We start from the raw sequence: 16,975 nt of genomic DNA, 5'->3' as shown, positions 1-16,975 counted from the left end.
GCACATGCGGTGAATAATGTTTCAACTCTTTCTGAAGAGAATGATAAAATACCCAGGGCTATCGAGAGTGTCTAAAAATAAATTTAGTTCGTAAAGACATTGTTGATGATTTGGTTAAAAATAGTGAAGATATATTAGAATCTCAAAATTTCTTCTTGGTAAAGCACATAAAAGGCAACCGTACAATACAAAATGATATAAGCGATATTGCGTTTAAAGCAGTTCTTGGTTCTCGTGCACATGCTGAGTCATGAATTACAGCAAGTAAAATTATCCATAAAAAAAACATATCATGTTGGAAATGTGTCAAAATGTTCTGCGGCTGATGTTGTTGACCACTTCATGTTGATAAACGTTTGTGTTATTTGGTGTTACCCTACATGAAAGAAAAAAAAAAGAAAAATCTAATGACTCACTAAATTCTTCTGATTGTGTGTTGATGCCAAATTCTCTAATGTGATTACCAAAGGAAGTTTCTCACTTGAAAATGTGCTAATAAGGGGTGGTCATTCAACAGTCGTGTCTTTGTTTCATTGTTGACCTATACAAGTTTTCTTTTTTTCTTTGTTGACGTTATCGTATTATCGCTCGAAAAAATTCGAAAACCAAAAAATTTAATTTAATTCAATTATCTATTTGTTTTTTTGTAGTAAATATATCACAATTAATAGTAGTTAATTAATTGCAGGTGATGGATAAAAAGAAAAAGCCGAAAGATTCTGTTTCAGAACCGACCAACAACGACTTAATAGGGTTTTAAAGCTATACGAAGAATGCATTCAATGTAATAGAGAAAAGCTGCAAATATTGGTTGGAAAAGAAGTCAGCCAGTGTGGTTTTTGGACCTTCAATGGAAGTTTTCAAAAGCGAATTGCTAGACACTACACATTCCTTGATGTCGAGAATGGAGATTCTTGAAAAGGCCATATATGTACAAAATGAAGAATAGTCAATTTTAAGAAAAAGAATGGAAGATATATCTATGGCTTCTATAAAGCAGTTGGAAGATAATAAGAAAATAACTAGAACAACTGTTAACAAGTGTTAATAAAATACTCTGATGTTGTAAAAGGGTCGACAGTTTTGCAACTGACGTTAAAATGATTAAAAAATCCATTTTAGATACAACTACCCAAATGGATTTTAACAACGATAGAGAAAAAAAACAATATAATTTTATATAATTTAGATGAAAAAGAAAACAATCCCAAGATATTAGTTGGCAAGCTGTTGAAAGAAATTGCTGATAAGATTCTGAATCAGGGGTAGTTGAAGTATCTAAGTTGGGGAGAAAGTTAGATGAGGTTAAACCAAGGCCAGTTTTAGTACAACCAGCATGTTCAACTAACAAGAATTTGTTGCTTGCAAACTGCTTGAAACTGAGGAATTCAACAAATTTTAACAAGGTTATAATAAAACATGATCTATCTAAAGATGACAAAAAACATTAATAAAAAGATTCTTGAGGAGAAAAAAGAAAAATTGCTGCTAAAGAAGATGTCACAAAGTGGACTTTCAGATTAAAAGGTAAACCAGGTGACTTCCATGTGGTTGCTTATGGAAACAACAATTTAAGCATTATTATGTCAAATGTTGATTCTTTGTTTAATAAGTTCGAGAATATGAAAATATTTTTGCAGAGTTTGGAAGTTGGAAGTTGCACCGGATTTGATTACTTTGATCAAAGTCAACCCAAAAAACTTTAGAAATTGTAGAGTTTTGTCTGAAATAAATTTGAATGGATACTCTATTATATCTTCAGGTTTTAGTGAAGTCAACAAAAGAGGTTCGGTGTTGTATCATAAAAATTCACTAGTTGTTTCTGAAGTAGCCATGAAATCAAATTTTCAAGAGCATATTTCTATTAAACTTATATTTTCCAATAAAGTTTTAAATATTGTTTTTATTTACAGAAGTCCAACGTCTGATGAAATAAATAATAAATTTTTTTATCATTGTTGAGTGATGGTCTTTCATTAACCGATGATTTCCTAATGTTGGGTGATTTTAATTTTCCAGAGATAGATTGGGAGACATTCGGTTGCAGAGGAAAAGATGAAAAAATTGAAAATGAATTTTTGAACATTCTGAAAGACAGATTCTTAATTCAAAATATTAACCATCCAACAAGATTCCGAGATGGAGAGGTAGCAAACATCCTAGATCTAGTAAAATCATCAAATGAGCTTATCAAAACATTTTGTATCATTCACCTTTTGGTAATAGTGACCACTCTATTGTCAAATTCAAAATAACTGATCCATTTATAGATATAGTGATATCAGATTGAAATTTTACCGTGCAATTAGGGAAAAAATAAAAAAATACACCAATGAATTAAAAAAGCAATCTCAGGATAGAATTGCCAGAAGTTACAAAAATAATCCAATCTTATTTTGGAAAAATATAAAAAAAAGTCACCAGACATGTTGGGTCGGTGAGTTCATTGTCGGTGGGCGGAAAAATAGTTACCAATACTGAGGAAAAGGCTGAAGCATTTGTAGATTTTTTTCTTCGTTTTATGAAGGGAATTGTATTTTGTAGACCAAAACTTTCCGGTAGTTGATTGAATAATGGAAAATTTGAAAATAATTTAAAAAATGGTAGCAGACAAACTGAAGAAATTAAATACTAGTAAATCAGCGAGTCCAGATTTGATCCATCCAAGAATTTTAGGGAAAATGCGTGATTTAGTTGACACTCATTTAAGCCATATTTTTCAATGAGGGTATGGTTTTCGATGACTGGAGGCAAAGTCATGTGATCCCGTTGCATAAGAAAAGTAGAAAGGATCTAGCTCAGAATTACCGTCCAGTGGCGTTAACGTCAATTTGTTGTAAGGTCTTGGAGAGGCTGATATTATGAAATACTTCATGGAAATAATCTCTTTTCAAAGAGTCAGTTTGGTTTCATTCTTGGACGCTTCGCGGTTTTGCAGCTCTTGAAATTTACGAAAGAGGTGGTTGAGGGAGTAGATCATGGTTACGAAGTCCGTAGTCTACATGGATCTAGAAAAAGCGTTTGACAAAGTTTCTCATAAACGTCTGTTGTTCAAGTTGGGTCGGTATGGAATAAATGGTTAGATAACAAAATAGATTGAGAACTATCTCAGCAACAGAACATTCCAGGTAAAATTAAAAGATATATTATCTGAGCCAAGAACATTTCTGAGTGGAGTTCCTCAGGGTGGGGTTTTGAGCCCTCTATTGTTTATTATTTATGTTAATGATATTTTCTCAGTATGTGATAATATCTTGCTTTTTGCCAATGACTAAAAATCTGAGTACTGAAAACTGAGGAGGACAATCGCAGTTTTTTGCAAGATATTAAAAAACTACTAACTTGGTTTGAGGAATAGAAATTGAAAATAAATACCGATAAATGCCAGCTGATAAGAATTGGTTCCCGTCAACCGAGTCCTTTATACACTATAATGGATGATGATAATTCACCGTTTCGTCTTCCTGATGTTGATGAGTTATCGGATCTTGGAATAGTTGTTGACAATAAATTGAAGAAATGATGTATTGAAAATAGAACACAAAGCAAATTCAATGTTAAGCTCAATTCAATGTTATTCAATGTTGCCAGAAATTTTAAGGGCCTTTCAAACGAAGCATTTTTACTTTTGTTCAAATCATTGGTCAGGTCGCACTTTGAATATGGAGTTCAAGTATGGAATCCGTATAGAGTTGGGTTAATAGACGATGTGGAAAAGGTTCAAATAAGAGCAACTTGTTTGATAACATTTTGTAGAAATCTCTTTTACGAAAAAATCTCTCTTTTGGGGTCTTGTGGCCGAGTGGTTAGCGTGTCCGTCTACCACTCCTACGACCCGGGTTCGAATCCTGTAGTTTCTACAAGTTCATCCGGGTAGCCGACACCCGGCCAACCCAGCCGTCCATCCTTTTCGAGGCTGGTAAATGGGTAGACAACGTAGCGTAACACCCTGACGTAAGTTGTCGCATGTTGGCCGGCGAGGTGGCTCAGTGGTTCAAATACTCGCTGAGTCAAACATCTCAATGGCTATCATATACTCAGCGTATATGCGGTGCCTGTGCGTGCACATAAAATATATGTGTACGTCGTGTGAAAAGAATAAACAGCCTTTGTGGCGAAAGATGAATGCTTCAAATCAATGGTTGAAGATATGGATTTCATATGAGATTGTTTGAGTGTCATATTGTAATCACGAAATTAAAAAGCATAAAAGAAAACGATAATAACGTTGCATTGCTAGCATGGCGATCGATCAAACAATCAATCAATCAACAATCAATTAATCAAACCTTTTATTCAACAGCAATGTACAATCCATGCACACAAACACGAACCAAAAAACCATTCCACACAATTTAAAAGTCATATAGAAATGACAATTCAAGTAGTATAATGATAAGTTAGAGTCAAAATGTTAGCCCATGCATCTCCCGAGCAAAACCTACATCCCCTAAGCGCAGACATAGGAAAGAGAAAAAAAATCAATATTCACACAATAGTTAAGAATTGGGTGAGATCTACTAAAGTTATTTTGTTTTTGAAAATTAAATATGTTGGTGACGAAGCAAATCCATATCCAACAGATCCATATTTGAACAATTCTGCTACCAAAAAAGTATCTAGATGTGTTGCTGTCAGAGTTAGATTCACGTAGTCTGTAAGGATGTCTACGAGTTGATTGGTAGGACAAGGGAGATCATTCAAATCAATGCTGATAACGTTGTTTAATATTTTGTACACAAAACATAGGTCCGAAATTGGTCTGCGATGTTCTAACGTTTGTAATCCCACTAAGCACAGACGAGTTGTGTACGGAAAATGACGAACTGAAAGAATGAACTTTGTGAATCTCCTTTGCACACTTTTTATTATTGTCAGTTGGTATTTGTAGCGAGGATTTCAGACGGACGAGCAATATTCTAATAATGGTCGAACGTATGTGCAAAAAGCTTTGGTGAGAAGGTTTTTATTTCTTAAAGTAAAACATTAGAAACTAGTCACTTGAGAAACTAGTCACTGGTATTGAACGGAAAAGTTTATTTTGAATCTGGACTTTTTGTGAACGCTCATGCAGGAATTCAGTCAACCAGTCCAGTAAATTTCCAGTTATGCCGTAAGCTTTTAGTTTACGAGCAAGCTTGGCATGAGAAGCAGAGTCAAATGCTTTCTAAAAATCAAGGCAGATTATATCACAGCTTTCCTTTTGTTGACGAATAAGCAATGAATCTTTAAGAAATCTAATAAAGTTGGTAAATGTCGATTTACTCCGAAGAAAACCGTGTTGAGAATTAGTAATTAAGTTATTGTCTAACAAATACGATAATAAATTTCTATTAACAATTTTTTCTATGACACGGCATGAGGAACAGGTAAGAGATATCGGTCTATAATTGCGGTCAAAAATTGGACTTTTTTGATGTACTGGAATGATGATTGCAGTCTTCTATTTAGATGGTACTGAATTATCTTTAAAAAATGAGTTAAAGATGTGGCATAGTGGAACAGCTAGACTAGAAGAACACATTTTGAGTAGAATGTTAGGTATTCCATCGGATCCCAAAGTTGTTCTTTTTAGCTTGCGAAGTGTTTGATAAACTATATCTGGAGTGAAATTAATATCATCTAATGATTTGTTAGTACGGCTGGATAGTGAACAAGTAATATTATAATCAGCAGTAAGAACAGTGGCAAAATAATCATTGAATGTATTTGCCATCATCACGGGATCACACGTCACATTGCTGCCGTCAATTCGCAAACTGAAAATCTGTTGTTTGTAGAATAGTCTGTTATTTAAGTACCGATAAAAACTTCGAACATTACCTGATGATAAAAATTGGCTTCACTGAACCTTTAATAGAAACTAGCCAAATTGCAATATCTTCGAGACATCATAGATAAAGAGTTTTGTCGTTTGAATTAGAGCTCTGTTTCCAGTTTTTCCAAAAGTAGAATTTGACTTTGTATGAAAATTGAAGTGGTTTAGGTATTCTATGCTTGGTTGCTGGACTTTTCTGATATTTTTTGGGCACAAAAATTGATATGGTTTGATTAATTATCTGTTCAAAGATTTTCCAGCACATATTGGTGTTGAAACAGTATTGAAAGTGATGATCCCAATCAATTAATGACAAATAATCATTAAAAAAATTGTAGTTAGCCCTGTAGAAATCGAGGAAGCAACTTTTGTTGTTAGGATTAACATCTTGCAATTTGTTGGTGAAGTTGTTGATTTGAAAAGTTTTACAGTTATGGTCACTTGATGCAAATGGAGCGATAACCTCCAGTTCAGCAAGAAAACCGTAATCCTCTGAAAGAACCAAGTCAAGAATATTACAACCTCCGGTACGTTGATCAACTAATTGATGTAAACCCAACTCATTGAAAAGTTGAATAAACAAATTATAAATGCGGTAGTAGCAGATGAACTTGCAATTTGTTGCTGACATAGAAACATCAATGCTATCTCAATGCTGAAATATTTTGTTGGTATTTTTACAACCTTGTATCGTACTGAATTTTTAACAATTAATGCCACTCCGCCATCACGTGGTCCACGATCCTTTCTAACAAAACAGAAACCTGGCGGCAAAAATAAATCATCATAATCATCCGGAGAATGCCACGTTTCTACAATAAAAAATGTCAGGATTATATTCTGTTAAAAACAAATTAAGGTCATTCTGTTTATTCTGTAGACTTCTAACTTGGCCAAGACCATTCAAAGAGGTGTGAATTTATTTGTTGAGACAAAAAAGGCTGATCATTATTCAATTTAGAAGATTTTTCACCGGTGGATTTGTTCAGCCTGTCTTTTAGAAAGATCATGATTGATGAAAACATTTTTGGTCTCAGGCGCTGAACGGAGAAGTCTGGATGAGGATACCATACCGTCAACTGTTTCAGGAGCTGAAAGAGTAACACAATTTTTTAACTACTAATTTGGTGGATTTTGATAATTTGCGGTTTAATCAACAGATGATTTTCACAAAGCGAAGTGACAATATCCTTATCACTGGTTCCAGGTTGTTGTTCAATGCCAGATGCCTGGCACGTCTTTCTTCATCATTTCTCTCCTGGTTCATCGCCCACAAGCCTCTTGTCACTGACTCAATCAATGGTGTTTCATTCTGCTTAAAAACTTGCTTCTGGCATTTTGATATGCTAGTACTCAACGTTGACAAGATGGCATGAATCTGACACATTGAGTTAGTCACGGCTTCAGACATGCTTTTGATTGCACGCTCAAAACTGTTGCCGAGGGCTTTCATTCTAATAAGTGTTGTTTCAAATAACTTGCTCATCAACCCCTCAGAATGATCCAGTGACCTACGGAAATTGTTGTTTGACTTCTCAACTACTTGTTTCTTATTTGAGTAAAATTTCACAAACAAATTTTCAAGGTTGTTGTTAGAAAAGGAGATAACTTTTTCAACATTCTTGCTGAATTTTTCAGAGAGCCTGTCAATGAGTTTCAACATGTTTTCGCTACATTTTTCCATGACTTTGGTTATCACAATTTCCAACTATTCAGCAGTTAAAGAAACCATTATTACAGGAATCCGTTTCACAAATTGAAACTAGCTTGCTGGCAAATTCGGAGATAGGTACACCTAACGGATTACGTTAAATTAATAAACGTACGCTTAACAAAATGTTTGAAAAACAAATTTCTATTATTTGGAACTAATTAAAACATAAACTGTTAGAATTACAAGTGAAAACGACACGTTTTAACTCGGCAACGTAAAATAATTTTCGAGAAAATTTGTTTACAACCGTAAAACCAATGCTAAATTTCTTGTCACGTAGATCGTTTAATTAATTGATATAATACTGAAAGACATTAAAAGAGAAACAAACTAAGCAACGTTCTTGACTTGTTTATTATCAACCGGACCAACAGAAAAGGAAAAAGTGAAGTTACATACAAAGCAAAGAACATTTGGTCCAAAGAAAATAAATGTATATCATAAATCATGTTTTAATATAAAACATAAAACTTAACATCTTCTCATTTTATTTAAAACATTAGATGACATTAACCTAAATGTTCTGAAGAACTATCGCACACATCAGATTCTTTAGTCTTGGTCCTACCATTGGTTTTGTCAACTTGAAGTTCTGTCGCAACTCGTTCAACTGAAACTTCTTCTTCCGCAACTTTTTCTCTGACAAAGAAATGTCTAAGTGGATATGCTTTGTTCTTCTGTGAAGTTCTGGATTGAGTGCTAAACGAATTGCTGCTTCATTGTCGACAAAAATTTCTGGCTTTTTCTTTAGATCTACAATGTCGTTCAATAATCGTTTGAGCCAAATCACTTCACGAGCTGCTTCACTTGCGGCAACGATTTCTGCTTCAGTAGTTGAAATCGCAACTTAGGGTTGACGTTGGCTAAACCAACTGATCACGCTTCCTCCAAACATACAGATTACACCTGATGTTGATCTTCCACTAGATTTATCTCCTCCATGATCTGCATCACTGTAGGCTATAAGTGTATTGTTTTGACCAGACTTGTAAACAATACCGACATCAGCTGTGCCTTGCAAATATCTGAAAATTTGTTTGACTTGTGCTACATTGGACTTGCTGGGTTTCTTCAAACTTCTGGATGCTACTCCAACTGCATATGCAATATCTGGTCTTGTTCCCGTCATCAAGTACATCAATGCACCAACTGCTGATCTGTAGGGAAATTTCACTTCCTCGTGTTCATTTTTGTTTTCATCGAACTCCTCAGATTTTGAAATCGGAGTTGTAAAGGATTTACACTGACTCATCCAAAATTTTTCAAGAATCATTCTTGTATACGATGACTGACTGACTTTAATATTTCCCTTCTCATCTTGATTAATCTCTAATCCAAGGAAATATGTTGCAGGTTTAGATGTTATCTTGAACTCTGACTTTAATTCTTTTTCAAATATTTTCAGTTCTTCTTTATCGATACCTGCAACTAGTCCATCATCAACATACAGTGCAAGTATGAGTTTCTTTCCTCCCTGTATTCTAATGAACAAACAAGTATCTGCATTGCTTTGTTTGAAATGTCTCTTTTTCAAGAATTCAGCAAAGCGTTTGTTCCAACATCTTGGAGCTTGTTTAAGTCCATAGAGACTTCGCTTGAGTTTACAGACTCTTCCTGAATTATCTTTAAAACCTTCAGGTTGCTCCATGTAAATATTTTCATCTAGTTTGCTGTATAGAAATGCTGTTGACACACCAAACTGCATGAGTGACATCTTTTCATTTGCAGCAACACTTAATAGTGTTCTTATAGTTGAACTTCTGACCATAAGACTATGGGTTTCTTCATAGTCAATTCCCTTTTTCTGAGAAAAACCTTTTACCACTAGCCTGGCTTTAAAACGTTCAACAGAATCCATCTGGATTGTGTTTTACCTTGTAGACCCATTTGCATGTATTGTCTTATGACCTTTTGGAAGACTTACCAAATCCCACGTTTGATTTTCCTTTAATGACTGCATTTAACTGTTCATGGCTTTAAACCATTCATCTTTTTCATCACTTTGAATGGCATCTTTGTAGCTCACTGGTTCAAGTACTTCACATAATGCAGACATAACGAAAGGATCATAACGAGATGGCTTTTTGATATTATTCCTGTCACGTAAAACCTTTGGTCTTTTGATTACAACAGTCAGATTGATCTTCTTCATCAGATGAAACTGAACTACGGTTGTGAACATCTTCATCAGTTGAAATAATTTCTTCAATCAAAGTTTCTTTATTTTCATCTTTGATTTCAACATCAATCGAAACTGTATCATCTGAACAACTTTCTTCTTGCAAAATCACTGAATTTGGTTTGACAACCTTCTCATCAAAAATAACATCTCTTGATCGATGCATTTTAACACGTTTCTTATTCTGATGTCCCATTCGTTCATGTTATAACTGCAATGCATCTTGATCATTGACAAAGTTAACTTCGACTTCAGAATTCAACGGTCTAACAGTTTTTGCAACAAGTTTGAACAACCTCCATTGTTGTTTCTTATTCCAACAACATTTATCACATTGTCAATAAGTAGATGACAACTTCTTGAGGTTGAAACAAAAGAGCTATTTCTGTTCTTATCATGAGTTGCAAGTACTGAGAACAAATTTCTTTTTACTTTTGGCACATACAAGACATCTGTGAATTTAACAGTTTGTCATTTATTATTCACTTTCACTTGAAGATGAATAATTCCTTTTTCAAAAGCTTCTACAGTATCACCATTTGCAACATATAATTTACTCGGTTGAGAAAATTTTTCAAAACTTTGAAAAATGTCTCTTTGGAAAGTTAGATGACACGTTGCACCATTGTTAAAAAACCATTCATCAGTGTACGCTGACTCATCAATTGCAAAAACACTTGATTCCATAACAACTAGTGACTTATTGTCATCGCATAGATTGTTATTTCTTGGTTTTGCTGGTCTTTCATCAGAATGCCATTTTTCACAATTTCTTACAATGTGACCTGGCAATTTGCAATAATGACATATCAGTCGCTTTGGTTTGCTTACAAATTTATCTTGTTTTTGACCATTTATGTTTAGTGATGATGACCTTTTAGTTGTTGTTTTGACAAATAATACTTTATTACATTCTGTTTTGCCTTCCAAAGATCTCTCATAGCTACACAGTTGATCTGTGAGTGTTTCGACTGTTCTTTCAGTCTTGTTCAACAATCTCCAACTTGCAGCAAATGAAAAATATTTTTCTGGCAGAGTTTCAATTATCTGACACATCAGCAACAAGTCACTATTTTCATCTTTTCTTAAATCAACCTTCAAATCTTTCCAAAGATTCTTGAGTTTTGTAACATGAGTGACAACATCATCGCTTTCATCCATTTTATAACTAAAGAACTTCATGCATAAGTTGTAAGCTTTATCTTCATTAACTTCATCATACAATCTGTGAAGTTCTAACCAAACATCTCAGGCATTACTGAATGAACGAACTTTTTCATACGTTTCATCAGTCATGTTGGTTGACAGAATAATCATAGCACTACAATCTGCTCCATTGAACCTGTTCAAAGCAGTTTGATATTTTGCTATCTCATCTTTATTTGAGTCATCGTTTAATTCATCTGGAATTTTTAATTTGCCATTTACTACGTCCATTGCATCAGGAATGCCGCGTAGTATTATACAAACTCTCGATTTCTAATTCAACCAATTACTTTTGCCTTCTAGATGTTTGATTTGCACTTTCGTTAGATCCATTTCTTCCTTGTCTTTCAATTTGACCTTTTAATTACAAGCAAAATATCGAATTTCAGAGAATGAAGAAGCACGTGCTTTCTCTTCACTTCAGTCTTCACAAAGGAATCTTCCGATATTTCTTTATTCTAAATTTTCTTCGTCAAATCAATTAATTAAGAAAAACATTATCTGGGTCCCATAACCTGTTAAATTTCTTGTCACGTAGATCGTTTAATTAATTGATATAATATTGAAAGACATTAAAAGAAGAGAAACAAACTAAGCAACGTTCTTGACTTGTTTATTATCAACCGGATCAACAGAAAAGGAAAAAGTGAAGTTACATACAAAGCAAAGAACATTTGGTCCAAAGAAAATAAATGTATATCATAAATCATATGTCTTATTATAAAACATAAAACTTAACAACCAATTGTATTACAATTTTATTTTTGTTTTGCAAATGTTATTAGAATTTTCAAGACATTTAAAAATTTATTTTGAAACTTTTTTTAATTCATTATCATATTCGTAATTTAAATTGTTAAATTTAAAAAAATAAGACCATTTAAATTTAACGCCACCGTAAATTAGTAACAATAAATTAATGACAAGTCTCATGATTTGCTTTTTTCTATAGATAAAAAATTATTTAGGTGGCTTAATTAAATTAAATTAAATCTTTTTCATCTTTTCATTGGATCGACATCTGGAGCGTTTTGTGATTTAGTTTTAAAACTTCAAATTAATATGTGTTTATCAATTTAATTCTTCAATAAAAATACTTCAATTGATCGTGTTACAATATTTAAAATTTTTGAATTCATTTAAACTGTATAATTTATTAAGGGCATTAGAGCAAAAAATTTAATTAACAATTTCATAGCACACCTACTTTACTTAACACATACCTACTTTGAAAGTCATCTGTAAAGCTAATTATTATTATTATTGCTAACATATTTTATTTAATGAGGAATTTTTTATATTTTACTTTGAAAATAGACAAACTCAAACACTAAATTTTGAAATCAAAAAAATATTTCTTATTTAGTTTCATGGCATGAATAAAATGTGATATCAGAAACGAACAAGTTGCAAGCAAACTAGCGTTGCAAGAGGGTTGAAGTTGAATTAAAAAAGTAAATTATTTCTTCAAAAAGATACTCCAGTGGTACATAAATAAATAAAGAAATAAAGTTAGATAAAAATAATTTAATTATTTAAAACTGTTTTTAACGAATATTAAAGTACAAATTTAATCGATAGAATATTTATTAAGAGATTCTGATTGCATGAAAGTTGTTGATATAAAACGCCTTAATAGTTTTGAATTAATTTTGATGACATAAATTGAAATTTGTTTTCTGTTAGAAACGAACTGATAAAAAATAAACTACTGTAAATACGATAGTGAAGTTAAAAAAATAAACATTCAAATATATTTCAGATTTCAAAAAATTATTAAAGTTCATAAGTGAGATATCTTTTAGTACGTCTAGAAAGTTTAAAATTTCTACATGCAAATCAAAAATGTTTACATGCATTAACTTAAATTATTTTAAAAATCTGTTTCCAGCTAATAAAAATTAATTTCCAAACACAATAAAACATAATCTAGTAAATTAATCTAGACCGAAGAGGAGTTTGCGGCTGGAGCCCCTTACAACAAATATTACTATTAGGGTTACAAAGGTTACTACAAAGGTTACAACAAAGGCAGTGGCGTAGTAACTATAAAATTCAATCTGGGTAAATTACTTATTGGCGCTTTTTGACCAAAAAAAATTCAAATTTTTATTTAATCAATCCAAAAGTGATTTCAATTTTTTAAAATGTGAAAAACATGTTAACAATAAAAAAAAAACAAATTATGCAAATACTTTTATTCTGGTCATGTACAAAAGTGAATTGTCAAAATATGCTAGAAAATCATGTTTGCAAACAATAAAAGAAGCAACTTAGACAAATATTTTAGTTTTATTTAAAAAAATGAATTGTAAAAAAGTGATAAATTTCATTAGATGTCAATTTTTTGGCTTATGCTGAAGCAAACTCGTTGATTATCTATTCAAAATTTAAACCATTCATTTCATTTTTTCAATATTCAGTAACCCCAAGTTGTACAATCGCTGTTGACTCATTGAAGTTCATAAGTAATTTAATATTAATTTTAAGTTATTGAATGATCGCTCACAAGTAGCAATAGAGTTTGTTTTTAAAATTTGAAAATTAAGAAAAACCCTTTGGTCTCCGTATTCAATTATAAATTTAAAAATTCTGATGTTAAAATGAGAATATTTACGTGTAGCCAATAGCGTTTTGTGACCAGATATTTTGAGATATTGATATAACTTGGTACCATCAATATCTGAATTGAAGAACTCCGCTAAATGTAAACGTTGTATTTTCAAGTTATCCTTTTCTTTATTATATAATAAATTTTTCAAATCTAGACTGAACCCGAATTTTTGATCAGCTTCATTTAGTCGTGCGAACCTGTCACTAATCTCTGAGTTTATTTTGTCCACAGCATTTTTCATAATTCTTCCTTGTCCTTTCTCGGCATTCGATTTCTCGGCTTTCTCAACATGTTTCTCCAGACATTTGTTTATTTTTTCTCGTTCATCTTTCAATTTCCACGTCGTATTGTTTGCACAGGTTCTCTCCCGTTTCAATACATTCAATAACAATCAGTTCTTATCATTGTCATTAAATAGCTGATTTTTAAAGATTTCAATACCCTTGGCTGCGTCATAAAAATTCATTTTAGGATCCTGTAGCCTTTTTTTAACTTTTTAACACGATCAATAAATTTCGATACCAGAAAACTTTCAAATTAATAAAGTCGAAAGAAAAAATTCTTTGATGTTAGGAATTTGTCTCAGATCTTGTTTCAATAGTCTGGGAGGTATCGTTTAGTAAATTGCTCAAGTACTATTAATATTGCATCCAAATGGTCTTCAATAGGTTTTATGGCTTCAGTTTTCAAATTCTAGCTCGTTTCAGATTTTGAATTAAGAAAAATAGGAACACCATCTTTCAATTTCTGCCATCTTTGTGTTGATCGTGAACAAAAGACATATAGCTCTTCCATTATTCCAAAAAATGTTATCATTGTAATATCTTCTTTGGCTGCATCTACACCCACTAAACTTAAAAAATATTTATTAAAATTCACAAAAAGTGCTCAAGGATTCAATTCCATTATACGTTCACTGCACCACTTTTATGACCTGCCATAACATTACCGTTGTCGTAGCATTGAGATCGACAATTTTCAATACCTATTATGCCTTCTTTTAATTTACTAGTAATAGTTCCTACTAAACTTTTAGCATTTTTTTTTATTTTGTATAAAACTAAGAAAAGATTCATCTATCTGAACCGTTTTTTTCTTAGTCAATATCAACGTATCTTACAACTTGAGGCATTTATTCTCGATGGAAAATATCAGCAGTTGAATCAAATAAAAGACCATAGTATTTTGCATTGCGAATTTTAGGAAACAAAAAATTTCGAATAGATTTAGCTATTAAATGAATAGGTTCATTTTGTATTTGTGGAATTTTTTTTGTCTAAATGTTGCTTCAAAAATGTTTATATTTTATAAACTTCGAATTTAAGCATTTGATTTTATTTTTAAAAATAAAATCAGAAAACTTGAAAACGTGCCTTTTTTGTGTTAAAATATTCAAATTAGTTATCGAAAATAAAACAAAAACTTTTATTCCTTGTATCGCCCTAATACCAAAAACCACTAATTTATATTTATTTCCTAATCAAGTATTCACAGACTGATATATTTTGTCTAAATAGATAATTTTAATTAAAATTTATCTTTCATATCTTACCTAATTTTGCATAAATGTCCCTCTCGCTACGCCACTGTATCAAGGTTAATTTGGTAGGGTTAATATTTCTATATATAAGTTTTTGACCTAGTAACATTTGTAAAATTTGTATAGAAAACAATAGTGTTTTTTTTACAAATTTATATTATACAAGTTCACCAATTTTCATGGGTAGAAGACCATAATCTAAGCAGTTTTTTATTGAAATCACCGATTTTTTCCGTTAATTAATATACAATATAAACTATTAACGTTATGTATTAGATGTCTATGTTGAGAATTTAATATCTAATATTAATAATTTTAATTGTAAATTAATTAACGGTAAAAATTGGTTAATTTCAATAAAAATATATATGTGTGTGTGTGTAGGTGGGTGTGACAAATATTGTTCAAAAAAATGCTTCTTATGTTAGAATGTACAAATATGTGTAATTATATATACGTGAATAGTCTAATCAATTATTCAGACATATATTCATAAAATTAAAATCAATTTAACTTTTAAAAAATATTTAAACAATACAGCAAATTTTTTTATATAAAACTGTTTCTATAGAACAAACTTAATTTCTGTTTAATGAACGAAATTTGAAAAAGTTAAAAAAAAGAGCGGTGTATTTGTACTCCCTTAATTTCTTAGAACCTTATTTATTGTTTCTTATCCTAGTATTCTAGTAATTGTTGTGAATTCTTATTTGATTAATTTCAATTAATTCAGAATCATTTTTGCATGGAAAAATCTATTTATTTTAAAATTTATATTTGTTATAATTATATCATGTATTATTACTCTCTGTCATCAAAATAAATGATTGGAAGATTGTTTTCATATATATTTAGCATATAAACATCTTATAAGCAATATAGAACTTTTTCCGAACAAATTTTATATAACAAAATTTTTATAAAACGATTTTTCTCCTGGAACCAATAAATTCTTTATACGCAGGTTTGACTTTACTTCTAAATTTGATCGTTTCATTTTCAGTTTTTGGTTACTATAGTTACAACATTTATAAATGTAAATTTATATTTGAAATAATAACACTTATAAAGCAACTTTGCCGAAAAAAGCTTGTTTAGTCATTTTAGTTTAAATTTATTATTATTTTTTAAATATTATTTTTATTTTAATGTGTTATTATGTTATAACACAAAGATACTGTATTGCAATTGGAATACTTTTCAACTTAAAATTGTAGAAAAACTGTACATAAACAAAGAGAACCCTGTAATAAATATACAATAATAATAATTAGGATTATGACTGTAGAAGATGCAATTGTTAAAAAATATCACTGCATTTTCAGCTTTGTTAAGTTTTTGGTTCAATTTTTCTATGTTTAGTATTGTATTTTTATCATCATTTTTATAGAGAAAACAAAGTTCTTTACTACTTTTTTATTCATTTTTATCTTATACAGAAAAAGCTTTTTTACGGTAATCTTTTGCCATCTTCAATGTAGTTGTTATCAGCTATTGGTTATATCTTATATATACTTACATATCTGCGTTCCTATTTTATTGGCTCTAAAAATTCATTTTGCGTTGATCCATTATTTCTCTTTATTAATAGTTTCTTTGTCGATAGTAAAGTTACTGTGTTCTGTTGTATATTTATTACAGGGTTCTCATTTTAACTGCTTCTGCAATTTTAAATTGAAAAGTATTTTTATTGCCATACATTATCTTTGTTATTGTTGAGTATCTCCTAGCAATTGCTATCCGGTGATATTTTTATTGCACCTCTTTGTGTATGCTTAGTAAATCTTCGTGTCAATGTAGTAGCAGTACGTCATATATATTCTGTAATTCGGTTTTTACACTTACTGATAGGATATTTGAAAGGAATATATCAAGTGACCACTTTTCATTATTTACTCTTGTTT

General features: G+C 31.2%; 1 protein-coding gene across 1 annotated transcript; it reads right to left on the bottom strand.

The window, feature by feature from the left end:
• Window positions 1-4,488: 4,488 nt before the first annotated feature.
• On the bottom strand, window positions 4,489-4,896 carry HELRODRAFT_79156 (hypothetical protein; the record flags this gene model as incomplete). Its single annotated transcript, XM_009019375.1, has 1 exon — window positions 4,489-4,896. A coding segment is annotated over one exon (408 nt), but the record flags the coding sequence as incomplete, so codon positions are not given.
• Window positions 4,897-16,975: the final 12,079 nt, after the last annotated feature.

This window comes from Helobdella robusta (assembly GCF_000326865.2).
Source record: "Helobdella robusta unplaced genomic scaffold HELROscaffold_24, whole genome shotgun sequence".
Taxonomy (NCBI): Eukaryota; Metazoa; Annelida; class Clitellata; order Rhynchobdellida; family Glossiphoniidae; genus Helobdella; species Helobdella robusta.
This window is presented reverse-complemented; position numbering and strand designations above follow the sequence as displayed.